Consider the following 18,974-nt stretch of genomic DNA (forward strand, 5'->3'; position numbering starts at 1 on the left):
GAGCTGAAAGCTCCTAGGATTTGAACCCAGGCCCTGGTGTTTGCTAAGTGTGCAGTCTCTACTACTTGAACCACAGGTCGATCCTCTTACTGCTTTTTTTTTTTGCCAGTCCTGGGCTTGAGCTCAGGGCCTGAGCACTGTCCTTGGACTTTCTCAAGGCTAGAGCTCTACCACTTGAGCCTCAGCACCACTTCCGGCTTTTTTCTATGTATGTGGTACCAAGGAATCGAACCCGGGTCTTTGTGCATGCTAGGCAAGCACTTTAACCACTAGGCCAAACTCCCGGCCCCAGCTTTTTCTTTTTTCTTGGTGCTAGTCCTGGAGTTTGAACTCAGAGCCTGGACACTGCCTTTGAGTTTACATACTCAAGCCTACCATATTTAGCCACAGCTCTATTTCTAGCTTTTGAGTATTTTCTGGAAGATAAGCATTTCACAGATGGGCTGGGAATGTGGCTTAGTGGTAAATGCCTGCCTGGCATGGGCGAAGCCCTGGGTTTGCTTCCTCAGTACCACATTCACAGAAAAGGCAGGATGTGGCTTTGTGGCTCAAGTGATAAAGTGTTAGTTATCCTTGAGCAAAGGAAGCTCAGGGACAGTGCCCTGGCCCTGAGTTCAAGCCCTAGGATTGGAAAAAGAAAAGGAAAAGGGAAAGAAAAAAAAAAAAGAATTCCACAGACTTACTGGTCCAAGACGGGTTTTGAACTGCGACCCTCAGATGTCAGCCTCATGAATACCTAGGATTATAGGATGACAGTTCTTTTGCTTTTAGTTCGTTATTGTTGTTTTTTCAAATAAGACCTTCATTAACTTCATGCAGTCTGTCTCAGATCATATCTACTTTCGTAGCCGGGACGACAGGTAGACACTCACATGCACAATCCAAGAATCCTAGGACTTTTATAGAGGTCACACAAGGTAACAACGATGCCCAGGATATCCAGTTATGGTCAGGGAGGGCTCAATGGATGTTAACTGTTCTATATCCACAACAGTGAGTACTATCAACCAAAGACAGACTAGAGAGGAGGTAAAGCCACACTTCCCTGGGAGAGGCTGGCTTAGCCCAGTGGAGAGAGGAGGTAGCAAATGGTAGCCTGCTCCCAAAGCAGAACACTTATTTTCTGATACAGGGGGAAAAGCAAGGCCGGCCCAGGTCACAGGAGCTGCTGCCAACTCTTGGCTTTGATCCCTCGCTTAGATTCCTGAGTAGGGAGGTGGCAGGCAACAGCTGTGTCCCTAGGAATCTGGGTTGACAGGCGGCCACTTCGTACTCAGGGACCCTAGCCCAGCTTGCTGAGTGACTCAAGCGGTTGTTATCATTCTCACTGTGGTTTGTTCAGCTGCAGGAGCCTCTGTTGTAGACTTGAAAGAAAAGTAAACTAGGTGGATTTTGTTTTGGTTGTTGCTGTTCTGAGAAGAGAAGGAACCAGGCCCTGGGTACAGAAGGGCCGACACACAGGTGTGTGTTTCGCAGTACTGGGAAGGGTACATAATTCTCAGCCCTGCCATTTCTACCCACTGGAGATGTCTCTGATTGCTTTTATTTGTGTGCCAGTACTGGGACTTGAACTCAGAGCCTCGTGCTCTTTATTGACTTTTTTTTTTTCTTTTTCAAGACAGGTATTCTGCCACTTGAAACACACCGCTACTTCCTGATTTTGTTTTTGCTAGTCCTGGGCCTTGAACTCAGGATCTGAGCACTGTCCTTGAGTTTTCTCAAGGCTAGAGTTCTACCACTTGAGCCACAGCACCATTTCCAGCTTTTTTCTATGTGTATGACACCAAGGAATTGAACCCGGGTCTTGGGGCATGCTAGGCAAGCACTCTACCACTAGGCCAAACTCCCCACCCCTAGTTCCTGATTTTTGCTAGTTAAGTGGAGCTAATAAGAGTCTCGTGGGTTTGTTTGCCTAGGCTGGCTTCAGATCTCAACCTCCTGAGTAGCTAGGATTAAAGGTGGAGTCACCAGTGCCCACCGAGACTGCTTTTCCATATCTTCCAACTTCTCTGTTATTGTTCCAAGAAAACACAATCCTCTTTTCACTCCTGGTTTTGTTTATTTAGTAATATCTTGCAGAGATTGTCAAAACCAGAATATGAAGCTCTGTCATGGCTGGGTGTGTGTGGCTCATGCCTGTAATCCTAACTACTCAATAAGATGAGTTCTGAGGACCATGGTTCAAAGCCAGCCCAAGCAGGAAACTCTGTGAGATTCTTCCCTCCAATGAGCCACCAGAAAACCAGAAGTGGAGCTGTGACTCAAAGTGATAGAGCGCTAGCCTTAAGCAAAAAGAGCTCAGGGACAGCACCCAGGCCCTGAGTTCAAGTCCCATCATCGACATCTCCTATACGAAGTTGAGCTGCTGTCATTTCTCCACCCAGGCGTGTTAACCTCACTCAATGCCCTGGATCGCGAGCAAAAGGATATGTATAACCTTGTTGTCAAGGCAACAGATGGAGGCGGCCGATCTTGTCAGGCGGATGTGACGTTACATGTGGAGGATGTAAATGACAATGCCCCACGATTTTTCCCCAGCCACTGCGCCGTGGCTGTCTTCGATAACACCACGGTGAAAACCCCTGTGGCTGTGGTGTTTGCCAGGGACCCCGACCAAGGTGAGTGAGGCAGAGTAGCCATCCACTGTCCTGCCATTGCCTCTGTGCAGGCTGGGGGTTTGGGTCTCTCTGTCGCCCCAGGACTTGTAAGAATGGAACATTGCTTGAGTTTGTGGATGCTTGCCCACAGCTGTGCATTGGACATGCTCAGTCACCAGCTGGGAATGTGGCTTAGTGGTAGAGTGCTTGCCTAGCATGCATGAAGCCCTGGGTTCGATTCCTCAATACCGCAGACACAGAGAAAGCTGGAAGTGGTGCTGTGTTTCAAGTGGTAGAGTGCTAGCTTTGAGCTGAAAAGCTCAGAAGTAGTACTCAGGTCCAGAGTTCAAGCCGCAATACTGGCCCAAAAAACCTTTTTACAAGCTGTTTGAGTCTGTTTTGTGTTGTTATGGATGAAAACCATCCTGGGAAATTGGTGGAACAGAGCTTTAGTTACTTGCCTCCTGGCTCTGGAGACTGGTAATTCCAGTAGCGCCAAGCTGGTACATTCTCAGAATCTGGTGAGGGCTCCCTGTTGGGTATGATAACATAGCCAAAGGCAAACCACAGTGAGGGAATAGTATATATTCATTCATTTCTTAAATCTTTTGTTTATTAAAGGCACTCATGCCAGGCACCAGTGGCTCACATTTGTAATCCTAGCTACTCAGGAGGCTGAAGTCTGAGGAGCTCAGTTTAAAGCCAGCTCAGGCAAAACTGTCCACAAGACTCTTTGATCCAATTAGCTAGCAAAAAAAAAAAAAAGCCAGGAGGTATGGCTCAAGAGGTAGAGCACAAATCTGGAGTGAAAACAAGCCAAGTGAAAACACAAGTCCCTGATTTCAACCCCCTAATACTGGCAATGACAACAGCAATAATGATAATAATAATGCCCCCCAAACCCCCTAGCATCAGTAGTTACTGCTTAATTTGATTATTCAGCTCACACTTGTAACCTTTTGGGGGCCTATTGGTAGCATGAGCTTGTGTGTGTATATGAGTCTATGCAATATGATTTCCTGTGCAGACTCACGTAACCACCACCACAATCAGGATGCAGAACTGTTCTGTCGCCTTAAGGAATTTACCACAATTCTCATTTTATTTTACACAACTCTCATTTATACACTGACCACTCTTCCACAAGGAGCGGAGGTAGGTCTCGGATTACCCCAGTCAAGAGCCCCCGTTTTAAATTTATTTAATTTTATTTTTTTCTGCCAGACCTGGGGCTTGAACAGAGCCTGGGCTCTGTCCCTGAGCCTGTCTATGCTCAAGGCAAACTCTCTACCACTTGAGCCATAGTGCCACTTCCAGCTTTTTCTAAGTCGTTTATTGTACATAAGCGTTTTCCAGATTTTCCTACCCAGGCTGGCTTCGAACCATGATCACAGGCGGGAGCCCCTCAGTGGCTGGTGATGACATTAGTTTTATTCTTTCTTTTTTCCTTTTTTTTTTTTTTGCCAGTCCTGGGGCTTGAACTCATGACCTGTCCTTGGGCTTTCTCAAGGCTAGAGCTCTGCCACTTGTAGAGGAATTGAACCCGGGTCTGCATGCATGCTAGGCAAGCACTCTTACCACAAGACTACACTCCCGGCCTTAATTTTTATCCTCTGTTATTCTTTCTAATGGCTGTGTAAAACTCCATCGTCATCAGGGTTTTTGTGGTTGTTGTTGTTTTGTTTTTATATTATTTGTTTGAGATTTCCTCCTTTCCCAGGCTGCTCCACTGGCTGGCTGCAGTTCCCACTTGCTGCCACCAGGGGCGCCATCCACAGGCCTCATACGTGACCCTCTGCTCTCTCCACAGGTGTCAATGCCCAGGTGGTTTACTCCCTGACGGATTCTGCAGATGGCCACTTCTCCATCGACGCTGCCACGGGCGTGATCCGGCTGGAGAAGCCCCTCCAGGTGACACCACAGGCAGCCTTGGAGCTCACGGTCCGTGCCTCTGACCTGGGCACCCCCGTTCCCATGTCCTCTCTGGGCACTGTCACAATCTCAGTGGTGGGCCTCGAGGACTACCTGCCCGTGTTTCTGAGCCCTGAGCACAGTGTACAGGTGCCAGAGGACGTCCTGATGGGCACCGAGGTGCTGTGGCTGGCCACCCTCACCCGCCCGGGGGCCGAGGACACAGGCTACCACATCCTGAGTGGCAATGAACAGGGCAAGTTCCGCCTGGATGCTGGCACAGGTGAGACGGGTGTTGGATTCTTCTGCCCTTTCCTTAGGGCCTCTATTGGCTTAGTAGTAGTAGTAGTAGTAGTAGTAGTAGTAGTAGTAGTTGTAATTAATCGGAGATAAGAGTCTCATGGACTTTCCTGACTGGCTTTGAACCGTGATCCTCAGCTCCCAGCCTCCTGAGTAGCTAGGATGACAGGCGTAAGTCATGGGTGTCTAGTTCCTTCCCACAACTCTCACTGCAGGGATCCTGTATGTCAACCAGAGCCTGGACTTTGAGACGAGCCCCAAGCACTTCCTGTCCATCGAATGCACTCGCCGGGGCTCTTCCTCCCTCAGTGACATCACCACCATTGTGGTCAACGTCACAGACGTGAATGAGCATCGTCCCAGGTTCACCCAGGACCAGTACGTTGCCAGCGTGCCAGAGAATGCCTTAGTGGGCGACACCATCCTCACTGTAAGAATCCCCAGCTTTGCTCTTTGTGGGAGTGGGCACAGGGGGATGGGTTCCCAGCCCCCGTACCCCCCATCCAGTCATCCAAGAATATGGATGTGTTTATCCAATCAATACGCTACAAACCGCACCACAGGCTCACGCTGTCATCCTAGCTACTCAAGAGGCTGAGATCTGAGGACATCGGTTCAAAGCCAGCCTCGGCAGGAAAAGTCTGTGAGACTCTTATCTCTAATCAACAACCAAAAAGTTGGAAGTGGAGCTGTGACTCAAGTGGGAGAGAGCTATCCTGGTGCACAAAAGCTCAGGGACAATGCCCAGGGTCTAAGTTCAAGCCCCAGAACAAGGGCATGCTCACCAATAATATGTGTGTGTGTGTGTGTGTGTGTGTGTGTGTGATCCATGAGACTGGAAATTGTAGCTGCTCAGGCAAGTCCTGACAGAAGCTACTGAGGCAGTTCAGTGAGGTTGGGTTGGGAGAGAGTAGGCTGGAGAGAAGATCAAGGAAGAGATAGACTCTGGAGGCTTGCCTGAGCCTGGGGAGAAAGGAGCCCGTCACAGTGTGTGACCTGGAATGCCAGTGGAGGACTGAGTGGGGAAGGGACCCAGAGTCATGCATTTAAATATGCACACCCACACTTCCACTCTCCATGACCCACCCCTTTTCTGGTCTTCTCTCCTTCCATTTCCCAACATGCACCAAGAACTCCAGCCACAGTCTGCAGTCTCCCATCTCTGAAGGCAGTGTCCTCTACCTAAGATCGTCCTTCTCATTTCTCTCTCTCTCTCTCTCTCTCTCTCTCTCTCTCTCTCTCTCTCTCTCTCTCTCTCTCTCTCTCTCTCTCTCTCTCTCTCTCTCTCTCTCTCCTGAACTTGGGATTTGAACTCAGAGCCTAGGTGTTGTCCCTGAGCCTCTTTGTGCTCTACCACCACTTCTAGTTTTTGAGTGATTGAATGGAGCTAAGAGACTTGGAGGGACTTCTCTGCCCAGGCTGAATCCAAACCTTGACCCTCAGACCTCAGCCTCCTGAGTGGTGAGAATTATAGGTGTAAGTCAGCAGAGCCCGGTTTTATACCACTGACTTCTATGCTCTCATGACACAAATCATTTACGTTCACCCTCACCCTCACCCCAGTTAGAATCTCTCATAAAGCCAGATGTTCTAGTTTCTTTAGACATGAGCACTTTGGCATGCTTCTTCCTTAACCTCCTGTTCCCTGAGTGAATGGATGAACAAACGAGTGCGTGGTATCCTGAGGTCCATAGGAGACTTCATCCCGTGGCAGGGTTGTCCGTGGTACAGGAGCTGCTAGATCGGTGACAGCTACGGGGGACAGGACACTGCCAAATGAAGCTTGTGATTCCTTTGTTATCCTTCTTGTGTCACTGTTTATAATTCCTCCCTCCACCACTCCTCCCCACCATGCAGGTGTCAGCAACGGATAAAGATGGGCCCCTTAACAGTGCTATTACCTACAGCCTCATAGGGGGGAACCAGCTCGGCCACTTCACTGTCCACCCTAAGAAGGGGGAGCTGCAGGTGGCTAAGGCCCTGGACTGGGAGCAGGTGAGTCACGTGACAGGGGCCCAACCTGATCGTACCAGAGCGAGAGGGGAAGTTGTGATCAACACTTCTCCTGACTCCTGACTGTCCTGTGTGTGTGTGCGTGTGTGCGTGCGTGCGTGCGTGCGTGTGTTCGGGGTGGGGGGGTCCTCCATCTTTTCTGGAAACAAGAGCAGTGGGTCAGAGGGCAGATCACACGAGGGACTGGTTGATATCACTGCACTGGCGCCTCTCACGACAGACATCCAGCTATTCCCTGAGGCTCCGGGCCACAGACAGTGGGCAGTCCCCACTGCATGAGGATGCCAGGGTGGACGTCCACGTGGTCGATGTGAATGACAATCCCCCACGATTCTTCCAGCTCAACTACAGTACCACCGTTCAGGTGAGCTCATGAGCCCTGGGCACCGGGGCAACATCTCATAGGTGGGCCGAGCGAAGGACGAACAGCGCCTGCTTACAGTCCAGGCCCATGCTGGAGCGGAGAGCTGAGAGCTCAGTGGGATGAGGGTGCAGAGGCATGGGGAGGAGCCAGGACTCACCCTCCCCTTTGGCTGTGCTGCCAGGAGAACTCTCCAGGAGGAAGTAAAGTCTTACAGCTGATTGTGAGCGACGCAGACTCCCTGGAGAACGGCTTCCCCTATTCCTTCCGGATCACGCAGGGGAATGTGGCTTCTGCCTTCCGAGTGACTCCAGATGGGTGGCTGGTGACCACGGGGGCCCTGAGCCGGCAGACCCAGGAATGGTATCAGCTTCAGATCGAGGTGAGAGCAGCCTGGGCAGCATAGGAATAAGGAAACTCGAAGATACACACCCTTGTCTTGTGTCAAGTCAGTGGAAGCAAAGTAGGGATCACTTGCATGTGTGGGCACTGGACTGAGGGCTTCCCATCCATCACACTCATAAAGACCCACTTTACAGATGAGGAAACTGAGGCACACAGAGGCAAGGCAACGGGCTTTCAGTAGGAAGCAGCACTCTGAGTCCAGAGCCCACAAAATGCCCTGCACTGGGCCTGGGCAGAACCCCATCAACTTAGAGATAAACAATGACATCTCACAGGACACCTGTATGCCTGCCGTCGCGGCGAGTCAGGAGGTCGAGATCTGAGGACTGATCACGATTCAAAGCCAGCCAGCCCCTGGGAGGGACAGTCAGTGAGATTCTTCATTCCCATTAGTCACCAAAAAGCCAGGAATGGAGTTGTAGCTCAAAATGGTAGAACCCTGGCCTTGAGGGAAAACGCTCAGGAACAGGTACCCAGGCTCAGAGTTCAAGTCCCAGAACTGGCACGTGCGCATGCGTGCACACACACACACACACACACACACACACACACACACACACAAAGCTCTATAGCAAAATTCTGTGCTTTTCATCATTGTATCTCCTTTTGCCCCCAGGCATCAGACAGCGGCATTCCTCCTCTGTCCTCTGTGACATGGGTCCACGTCCAGGTCACAGAGCCCAGCCACTATCCCCCCTCCGCCCTCCCACTGGAGATTTTCATCACCACCGGGGAGAAGGAGTTCCATGGTGGTGTGGTGGGGAAAATCCACGCCACAGACCGAGACCCTCGGGACACACTGACCTACAGCCTGGCAGGCGAGAAGACCCAGGACGGGAGCTTCTCCGTGGGGTCCACGGATGGCAAGATCCTTACCACCCAGGCCCTGCCACGTGGCCACTACTCCTTCAACATCACAGTCAGCGATGGCACCTTCACTACCACCACTGGGGTCCATGTCCACGTGTGGCACGTGGGGCACGAGGCCCTGAACCAGGCCCTCTGGGTGGGTTTTCACCAGCTCACCCCAGAGGAGCTGGTGAACGATCATTGGCGAAACCTACAGCGTTTCCTCAGCCACAAGCTCGATATCAAACGTGCTCACATCCACCTGGCCAGCCTGCAACCCGCCCAGCCCGTACCTGGTGTGGATCTGCTCCTGGTCCTTGAGGGACCTTCTAGAACTTTCCACCACCTTCAAGAATTGGCATCCAGCATCATTCACTCAGCCAAAGAGATGGAACAGTCGGTGGGGATTCAGATAAGGTCAGCCATGCCCGTTGGGCCCTGCCAGGGACCAAGCTGCCATGATCAACCTTGCCAAATGATGGTGTACCTAGACCCCAATATGGGGCCCCCCTATAGTACAGCCAGGCTCAGCATCGTAACGCCACGGCACCGCCTGGAGAGAAGCTGTTCCTGTAATGGTGAGACCTGGCCTTCCCTGGAGAAAACTCATCCATTCAGGTGTTCAAATTCCACCCTGGCTCTGTGCCATGTTTTTTTTTGGGGGGGGGTGTCTGTCATGGGGTTTGGAAAAGTGACCTCCTCCCCAATGCCCCTCATCCTCAGTTTCCTCAGATTTACAATATAAGCAGTTAATTCTGTGGAGCGGTCAAGCACGCCATGATGTGGAGTTTGTGGTGACATCTCTGATTGTTTTCTCCAGGCACCGCTGCCAGATTCAGTGGTCAGAGCTACGTGCGATACAGAGCCCCCGAGGCTGAGCACTGGCGCGTCCATTTCTCTATGAAAACCCTCCAGCCACAGGCCATTCTCCTGGTCACAAATGACACAGCATCCATTTCCTTGAAGGTAAGGCGCTGGCCGCCAAAGAAATTTCCTTTCGATGTCTAGAAGCCACTTCCTGTATGGTTTTCAGGGATGTGGACTGCAAGAAAATAGGCTATCTGTATCCAGTGGAGTAGTATTCACCCCTCAAGAAGAATGGATTTATGTCATCAGCAGAAAAGTGGGTGTCTAGTTCCATGTCCAACGAGAGAACTCAGGCTCAGAAGGACATATAAAAAAGATAAGAAAGACATATAAAAAATAGAGACCTAAGAAAAAGATGAAAAAGGACCTGTTGGGGCCACTTGCTGGTGGCTCACGCCTGTCATCGTAGCTACTCAGGAGGCTGAGATGTGAGGATCGTGGATCGAAGCCAATCTGAGCAGAAAGTCTGTATGGCTCTTATCTCTAATCAACTACTTAGAAAAAGGCAGAAGTGGCGCTGTGGCTCAAGAGGTAGAGGGCTAGCCTTGAGCAAAAAAAAAAAGGCTCAGGGACAGTGCCTAGGCTTTGAGTTCAAGTGAGCGCGCATGCACACACACACACACACACACACACACACACACACACACCCCAAAGCCACACCAAAACGCATGAAATGCAAATACACGCAGCCCTGGTTGGACCTGTTAGCAAGTTACCGGGTTGTGTGGCATTGCTGATGGCTGTTCTCTTCTCTCCACAGCTGGCCAGGGGTGTGCCCCAGCTGGAGTACCGCTGTCTAGGGGGTTTCTATGGCAACCTCTCCTCCCGGAGCCCGGTGAATGACGGCGAATGGCACTCCATTCAGCTGGAGTGGACAGACTCTTGGGTTCGCCTGGCGACAGACAGCTCGGGCAATGCCTCACTCACCATCCCAGAGAACTGCGGAGGCCTGGGACCACGGGAGAGACACCTGATCCTGGGAGACCTGCTTGTCCGGTCCCACGCCCCCTCCAGCGTCGCCCAGGGCTTCCAGGGCTGTCTGGATGGCCTGGTGGTCAATGACCAGGAGCTGGAGCTCCTGGGTCACGTGGAGGGGATGGCAGGCATGCTAGACAGACAGGCCCTCAGCCAGTGCTGCCCATCCAGTGATGCCTGTAGCCCAAGCCCGTGTCTCAACGGGGGAACGTGCACCCAGGCCCCCGGGACAGGTAGGATGGGACCCCAGAAAGCTTTGCAAAAAGTGGTGTTGGGAGTGTGGCCTAGTGGTGGAGGGCTTGTCTAGCATCCATGAAGACCCAGGTTCGATTCCTCAATACCACATCCATAGAAAAAGCCAAAAGTGGTGCTGTGGCTCAAGTGGTAGAGCTCTAGCCTTGAGAAAGTGCGAGGACAGTGCTCAGGCCCTGAGTTCAAGCCCAGGACTGGCAAAAAAAAGAAAAGAAAAGAAACTCTCCACTCCACCCTGACAGGGTAGGGTAGAGTACTTACATCGATTTCTTTTGGTTTGTTTTCTTTCTTTTCTTTCTTTCTTTCGTTCTTTCTTTCTTTCTTTCTTTCTTTCTTTCTTTCTTTCTTTCTTTCTTTGTGCCAGCCCTGGGACTTGAACTCAGGGCCTGGGGACTGTCTGATTTTTATGGGGTTTCTTTTTCTTTTTGAACTCAGGATAAGGACTCTACGACTTGAGCCATACCTCCACTTTTGGCTTTTTCCCCCCTTTCTTTTTGATAGTTCATTGGAGATAAGAGTCTTGCAAACTTTCCTATCAAGGCTGACTTTGAACTGCAATTCTCTGATCTCAGCCTCCTGAGTAGCTAGGATGACAGGCGTGAGCCTGTCAACAGAAACACACACATCAGCAACCAACCGGTCCACTCCTAGTTATTAGCCCCTCTGTCTGCTTTCTGTCTTCCTCACAGGCTACGTTTGCAGTTGTGCCCCGGGATTCTTGGGGAGGCACTGTGAACTTCAGAGAGAGAATTGCACTTCCGCATCGTGCCTGGAAGGGGGGACTTGCATGTCCTCCCCCGAAGGAACTTCCTGTAACTGCCCTCATCCCTACACCGGGGACAGGTAAGCCCAAAAGACACCCACCCCCCTGCCCTAGACTCCTCACCCCTAGGGTTTCACACTCACAGCAAGGGGCCTTTGCACTCCCATCTCCTGGTTAAGCAGCTTGGTCCCAGTGGCCTGGCAACAACTGAGAGAGGCCAGCTGGGTGTCTGGATGGGTTTCACAGCAATGGCCTGGGATGTCATGGATGGAGAGAATACCTCATCACTAGATCTGATTGGCTGGAAATGATGGACACGCCCATTTCCTAAAGAGTCACCAATGAGCTTGTAGTGGGTGGGACTTTCCTGGAAGGAGAGAGAGTTCTGGCATTGATGTGTTTGGTAATGTCCCCCCTCCATTCCCCAGGGTCACACAAGGGGAGGTGGAAAGGGTCAGTTCCACGACTGGCGACACCCTGACTATGTCTCTGTCTCTTGAACAGGTGTGAAATGGTGGCCAGGGGTTGCTCTGAAGGACATTGCTTAATCACACCGGAGATCAAGCCGGGGGACTGGGGCCAGCAGGAGTTACTGATTATCCTCATGGCCATCCTGGTGATCGTGGTCAGCACAGCCGGGTTCCTCCTCTACTGTCGCCGTTGCAAGTCTCACAAGCCAGTGACTATGGAGGACCCTGATCTCTTGGCCAGAAGCATTGGGGTCGATACTCAAGCCCTGCCAGCCATCGAGCTCAACCCTCTCACCACCAGCTCCTGTACTGACCTGAATCAGCCGGAGCCCAGCAAGACTTCGGGTCCTGGTGAACTTGTCACTTTTGGGCCAAACGCTAAGCACCAACCCATAATCTGCAGCGTGCCTCCTAGGCTCCCACAATCCACTGCAGTCGCTCCTGATCTGGACCATAAGTGCATCATTAAAAGGACCTGGTCGGGCGAGGAGATGGGTCAGTACACCCCCAGCCTCTGGGTCTACCCCCCCTAAAGACTCCTTGAGACACATCCTTAGTGGGGAGGGGATGAGATGGGAGTGGGGAGGGGGAATTCAAGGTGTCTCCATGCCAGGTCTGTCGTTTCATGGCATCATCTCCTTTAGTTTTTTTGGTTTTGTTGTTGTTGTTGTTGTTATTGTTTGTTTCATTCTTTGCCAGTCTAGGAGTTTAAACTCAGGGGCCTTTGCATTGCCCTTGAGCTTTCTCAAGACAAGTGCTCTACCCTTTGAACCACAGCACCACTTCCAGTTTTTTCTTTGTGTGTGGGACCAAGGACTGAAACCCAGGGCTTTGTGCATGCAAGGCAAACATTCTATCACTAGGCCACACTCCTGGCCCGATCCTTTCCTTTAGATTCCAAGACTCTCCATTGACTTCAATTCATTCCGAAAACTTATAGGTAATGCTTAGGGGTAGGGGTAGAATTCCTGGAGTAAAAGGGTGGAGAGGGGGCCTATGCATTGGTGATTTTCTAGGGCAGCAAAGTGAAGCAGTTGTTTTGAGTTTCTGGGTATCCAATGTGGAGGTAGATTACTCCCCCCACCCACCCAATTTTTTTTGTCAGTTGTGGAGCTTGAACTCTGGGCCTGGGCACTGTCTCTGAACTCTTTAACTCAAGGCTAGTGCCACTTTGATCCACCGTGCCACTTCCTGAGATCAGAGTCTCACAGACTTTCCTGCCTGGACTGACTTTGAACCACAATCCTCAGATCTTAGCCTCCTGAGCAGCTAGGATAACAGGTGCGAGCCATCAGTGCCCGGATTGTAAAGCATTGATTTCCCTGGCCTATTCGCCAACGGTTACAAGTGATCTATGCAGTATCCCTGACTCATTCTAACTCAGCCTGTCCGCAGCAGAAAGGGGTGCGTGACTAACCAAGGGTCATCTCTTGCAAAGCACAGTTCATTTTATCCCTCTCTGTGACAGACCAACATGGGATCTCCAAGTCCACACTTTGTTTCTTTCTATTTCTCTGCCCTCCCTGAGATCTAGCATTCGAGTCGAGTCTATGAACAAAATCCTTCCTGGTTCTCACAGCCTCAGGTCAAGAAGCAGAGATTTGCCAAGCCAGCCTCGGGCTATACCTGTAACTTTACCAGGTGATGGAGACGCTGCCTGCAAGCTCAGCTACTCAAGGAGACTGAGGTCTGACAGCCGAGTCTCAAAAATGAAGCCAAGGCAGACACCAGTGGTTCAGGCCTGTCATCCTAGAGACTCAGGAGGCTGAGATCTGAGGACTGATTGCAGGACTCACTCTGTCTTGTTATTCCTTTGCAGTGTACCCCAACAGAGCCACAGTCTGGCCCCCCACTTACTCCAGGAGCGATCGCTGGCAGTATACTCCCTCGGAAGTGACTCAGGACCCTCAGCCACCGCCGTCACCCCATCATCGTGCAGCTCCAGCCATAATAGCAGAGCCTGCTGGTCTCTATGGGGGGTTCCCCTTCCCCCTGGAACTGGAAAACAAGCGTGCACCCCTCCCACCCCGTTACAGCAACCAGAATCTGGAAGACCTGATTGCCCCCCCAGCCCCTGGACCCCGGGAACCTCTGCTGGCTCCCTCTCTCAACGAGTATACAGCCATCAGCTATTACCACTCACAGTTCCGGCAGGGAGGGAGTGGGCCCTGCGTGGCAGAGGGGGGGTATAAGGGGGTGAGTATGCGACTCAGCAGGGCTGGACCCTCATATGCGGACTGTGAGGTAGAGGGGGGACTTCCTGCAGGTCGGGGCCAGCCCCGGACTCCCCCCAATTATGAAGGTTCAGACATGGTGGAGAGTGATTATGGGAGCTGTGAAGAAGTGATGTTCTAGATTCATGCTCTCAGAGGAAGGCCGGAGGCCCTGTCTTCTACTCGCCCAGGGAGTGAGGGGGGGTGTGGCTGAGGAAAAGAGACAACCATCCGCCTGCCACCACTTGAAATGTGCTCTTCCGGTCCCCAGCTGGTCCCTGAGGATGGAAGGAAGCTGAGGGTAGAGTTTAAACACACACACACACACACACACACACACACACACACACACACACACACAAAACACTAGGGTCCAGGAGAGAAGGGATGCTTTGAGCTGGTTACCTAGGCAACCAGGAATCACTGCCTCCCAGGATGGACCAGAAGAGATGGGCTGTATCTAGAACCTGCCCCCTCTTAGCCTGGACCACTGAATTGTCTTCTTCCAAGCTCCTATGTTCAACAGGCAACCCGGACACCACCTCCACCTAGTGGCCAGGAGGGGAAGAGCAAGGCAAGCACTTTTGGTGACAAAGGCAGGAAGGACATAAAATACTTCATTTAAACCTTGTAGGCACTTTTAAGTCTGGATGAAGAGGGACTTGTCCTCTTTAGACTCAAGCAATTTGGAACTGCTGTTTCGGGGGGCCAAGGGGAGGCGGTTGCCACCCATTCCTGCCTGTTCCCGCCCCTTCCACTCAGATGCCTGCAATCAAGTGTGGCCCTCCCTGACTCCGCCCTATGCATGGAGGGTCACTACGGGCTGGTGTCTACACAAGTGAGCGCCCGTGGACATGGTGTGTGTGACCACGTATGGGGTGTATGTAGCTCGGATGGCAGAGAGAAGCCAGCGAGGCCTGTGGTGGGCTCACCTCTTCCCTCTATTCTCTGCCAGTCCCTCTCTGGTCCACTGTCTTTTCATAAGCGTGGGTTTGTTTATTGTTTGTTTATTTGTGACAAAAGTCAAAAATGGAAGAGCCACTGCCCGGCTCACCCTCAGGGCTGCTGTCCCCAGCAAGAGGGAGCCAAGAGGGGGAGAATGGATTGAGAGTGTACTGTGTGACTGGGTGTGATTGAAAGGTGTGTGTCTGGTTGTTATTGTGTGTGGGGGTTGTTTGTTTTTTTTTTAACAATAAAGTAACTTTTTCTACTGTTACTTTTGGTGTCATTTAGCCTGTTTCATGCTGGGTTGGGGGAATGGTGTGAGCGGCCACAGGTCCTTCAGGGACCATGTTTATGAAATCTTAAGAGTCGGAAAGGATCCTAGAGATATAGTCAAACAGCCTCATTTACAGGGGTGATGCCATCAGAGACTTCACTGGGGCCCAGGATATACAGAGTTCAAGCCCTGGTACTGGCATGCATGTGTGCATATGTACACACACACACAAACACACACACAATCACAGTTTCTGTACTATTTTAGCTTTGGCTCAACTGTCAGTGCTCAGTTGGGCCTGTTACTTTTTCAGCAAAACCAAGTCAGTAAATAATAGTAATAATAGGCAACTCATAATATTGCTGACGTAAGTAACTTTCCATGTTAAAAAAAAAACTTTGTGAAATTCAAAAAGTAAAAGTTGGCCATAACAAAAGGAAATCAGATCCAGTAGGAGAGAAAAAAAGATAAATTTATGTAGGAAATCACAATCTATGTCTCTGTTGTCCACATTTCTGTTTTCCTTGCCACTTTTATGTTCTTTTTCCTTGATGGAATGTCACTTTTATTACTATTCAGTTTCTATTTTTCTTTACTGTATTTAGGTTCTTTTTTTTTTTGCCAGTCCTGGGCTTGAGCTCAGGGTCTGAGCACTGCCCTTGGACTTTCTCAAGGCTAGAGCTCTACCACTTGAGCCTCAGCACCACTTCCGGCTTTTTTCTATGTATGTGGTACCGAGGAATCGAACCCGGGTCTTCATGCATGCTAGGCAAGCACTTTAACCACTAGGCCAAACTCCCGGCCCCTGTTTTTAGGTTCTTAAAATAGTTTCTTTGCTTTTTGCCAGTCCTGGGGTTTGAACCTAGGGCCTGGGCATTGTCCTTGAGCTTTTATGCTCAAGGTTAGCACTCTACCACTTGAGCCAACAGTTCTACTTTCAGCTTTTATGCCTCTTTTTTTTGTGTGTGGTTAACTGGAGGTAAGACTGTCACAGACTTTCCTGTCTAAGCTGGTTTCAAACCATGATTCTCAGATTTCAGATATCTCCTGAGTAGCTAGGATTACAGGTGTGAGCTACCAGTACCCAGTACTCAAAGTAGTTTTAATTAAATTTGAAATGGCATTCATTCATGAACTAAAGGGTTTGTGGCTTAAAATTTTTTCTAATAGATATTAGAATACCTAACTTCAGGTTTTTTTTTTTTGCCAGTCCTGAGGCTTGAACTCAGGGTCTGGGCACTGTCCTTGAGCTTTCTCAACGCTAGCACTTTACCACTTGACCCACAACACCACTTCTGGCTTTTTCTGTATATGTGGCACCAAGGAATCAAACCCAGGACTTAATGCATGCTAGGCAAGCACTCTACCACTAGGCAACACTTCCAGCCCTAACTCAGCTTTTGATTGCTTGTTTTTGTTTTTAAATAAAAAGGTCCATAGAAGAAAAGGATTCACCCCTGGCTTTTATTATCTATCCCCAGAGCCTGAACTTCCAAAAGTAACCACCAGAGGGCGAGGGAAGAACAAAAACTGATTTGGAGAGACCAGAGTGGCTACAAAGGTTTCCAAGGAAATTCTCTCTCCTCAAACTACTGGGCAGATGGTTTTAAACATCTGGAGTATGACACAGCAGGTGGATTTTTAACAGTTCATGCATTCTAATTACCACTGCCAGCCTCCTACCTCTACAGCTACCTCCCACAGCTAAACACTGTGCAACCCTCTCTCGCCTTATTTATTACAAACTCTCCTGAGGTTGGTACTGTGTCACACACACCTCACTCATCCTCCATTTACACAAGAGGAAACAAAGGCTCGAAGGAATAAGGCAGCCTGTACGATATGAGTAAAGAAGGTCACCAGGTTCATGAGTGATGGGGCCAGGATTTGAACCCAGCTCTGCCTGCCTCCAGGTCTGTGATTCCACAAATTGACTTCATGAAACAGATCGGATTCAGGACAGCGGTTTGGGTGACTTTGAGGGTTGAATGAACCAGTCCAAAAAGACCCCTGGACTTCTAGAAATAGGAAATAGGAGTCTGTTCAGGCTTGGGGCTCTATTCCAGGCCTCTCCTAGAATCCTCCATCATGTCTTGGGGACATGAGCAATGACCCAACCACTCTGAGCATTGCTGGAGAAAAAGGACCAGGAAGAAAGGAAGGAAGGAAGGGGCGTGTCCTATGAGAAAAGGCTATCAGAAGCAGGCAGAGGATAGATTCTGCTAGAAGAGGAAGAGGCGCTGAGACTCACGAGGGACGGCTTGTGCAATACTGAAGGATCCAGAAACTGCTTTCTCTGGGTGCTGGACCGTGTGGAGGGTGTGTATCAAGGCAATATCTTGGAGGGATGACACAGCACACTGACTTCTCTCTTTGGAGAGATTCTCAAAGAGCTAGAGGAGAGTCAGGTATCAGTGGCTCATGCCTGTAATCCTAGCTAACTCAGGAGGCTGAGATCTGAGGATCACAGTTCAAAGCCAGCCCAGGCAAAGAAAGTCTGTGAGTTATTTATTTATTTTTTTTTTTGTCAGGGGTGGGGATTGAACTCTGGGCCTGGGTGCTGTCCCTGAGCTCTTCGGCTCAAGACTGGTGCTCTACCACTTTGAGCCATAGCACGACTTCTGGTTTTCTGGTGATTCATTGGAGTTAAGAGTCTCAGGGACTTTCCTGCCCACATTGGCTTTGAACTGCAATCCTCAGATCTCAGCCTCCTGAGTAGCTAGGATTACAGGTGTGAGCCACCAACGCCAGGCTGTCTGTGAGTTCTTCCAATTAAGCACCAAAGAAGCCAGAAGTGAAGCTGTGGCTCACTATCCTTGAGAAGAAAAAAGAAAGACAAAGCTCAGGGACAGCACCCAGGCTCTGAGTTCAAACCTCCACACACACACACACAGAGCTAGAGGGAAAGGTAAATAACTTGTAAAGGCCTAAGATGTGGAATGAGTTCTTCAGGATACACAGCCATTCCCAACCATCTTTTCTGCATGGCATACATAAGCCAGTAAGATCCCTGCCCTGGGAGGGTCCAGCCCTGCGCTGACCACAGACTTGTACTGACCACAGTTTGGTGCTTCCCAGAAACTTCCTCAGGAACCAGGCTTTGGGATTTCTCAACATTCCCCAGCGAGAGTACAAGGTCCAGCCAAGGGAAATTCTTGATAAAATTCATGCACAATTCCAAAGAAACACGATGCCATCAGCTATTTGCCAGGCCAGGGTGCCAAGGAGACTACACTGTTTCAGTAAACCAGATAGTGTCAGGGACAGCTAAGTCCCAGGGGTAGGTGGCAGGAGATATGCCAACCTAATGTGATCTAGGGCAAGTGCCAAACACAACTATCCAGAGAGGAGTAGCTCAGGATCTGAATGCTGTTCCTGAGCTCTTTTTTTTTCTCAAGGTAAACTGTCCCGTTTTGAGTCACAGCACCACTTCCCATTTTCTGGTGGTTCACTGGAGATGAGTCTCACAGACCCTCCTGCCTGAGCTGGCTTTTGAACTGAAATCCTCAGATTTCACTTCCTTCCGTAGCTAAGATGTCAGGCATGAGCCACCAGTGCCCAGCATAAAATAAGCTAAGCTATCCACATCATCTTTAGATGACTTATAAGACCTAGGACAGAATCAGTTTGGTTTAGGGAATCAGGACAATGGGGGGGAAAATGTCTGCAGAATCTCAATACAGCCACGATGTACTACAGACATATCCCGAGGGAGATGCGTCTCTGTGGATAATGGAGGATAGACATCATTGTCTATTGAACACAGGAGACTACAGGGT

General features: G+C 50.3%; 1 protein-coding gene across 1 annotated transcript in view; it reads left to right on the forward strand.

The window, feature by feature from the left end:
- Window positions 1-15,192, forward strand: part of Fat2 (FAT atypical cadherin 2) — a 47,153-nt gene extending 31,961 nt beyond the window's left edge. Inside the window, exons 13-24 of the mRNA XM_090321071.1 lie at window positions 2,385-2,618; window positions 4,408-4,791; window positions 5,024-5,238; window positions 6,666-6,803; window positions 7,042-7,185; window positions 7,367-7,564; window positions 8,204-9,014; window positions 9,257-9,402; window positions 10,064-10,511; window positions 11,220-11,373; window positions 11,798-12,258; window positions 13,583-15,192. Of these exons, the coding sequence (XP_090177197.1) occupies window positions 2,385-2,618; window positions 4,408-4,791; window positions 5,024-5,238; window positions 6,666-6,803; window positions 7,042-7,185; window positions 7,367-7,564; window positions 8,204-9,014; window positions 9,257-9,402; window positions 10,064-10,511; window positions 11,220-11,373; window positions 11,798-12,258; window positions 13,583-14,118 (3,869 nt within the window). The 3' untranslated portion in view covers window positions 14,119-15,192. The remainder of the gene's footprint in view (window positions 1-2,384; window positions 2,619-4,407; window positions 4,792-5,023; window positions 5,239-6,665; window positions 6,804-7,041; window positions 7,186-7,366; window positions 7,565-8,203; window positions 9,015-9,256; window positions 9,403-10,063; window positions 10,512-11,219; window positions 11,374-11,797; window positions 12,259-13,582) is intronic.
- Window positions 15,193-18,974: the final 3,782 nt, after the last annotated feature.

Source organism: Megascapheus bottae, chromosome 29 (genome assembly GCF_031878675.1).
Source record: "Megascapheus bottae isolate mThoBot1 chromosome 29, mThoBot2.hap1, whole genome shotgun sequence".
NCBI lineage: Eukaryota > Metazoa > Chordata > Mammalia > Rodentia > Geomyidae > Megascapheus > Megascapheus bottae.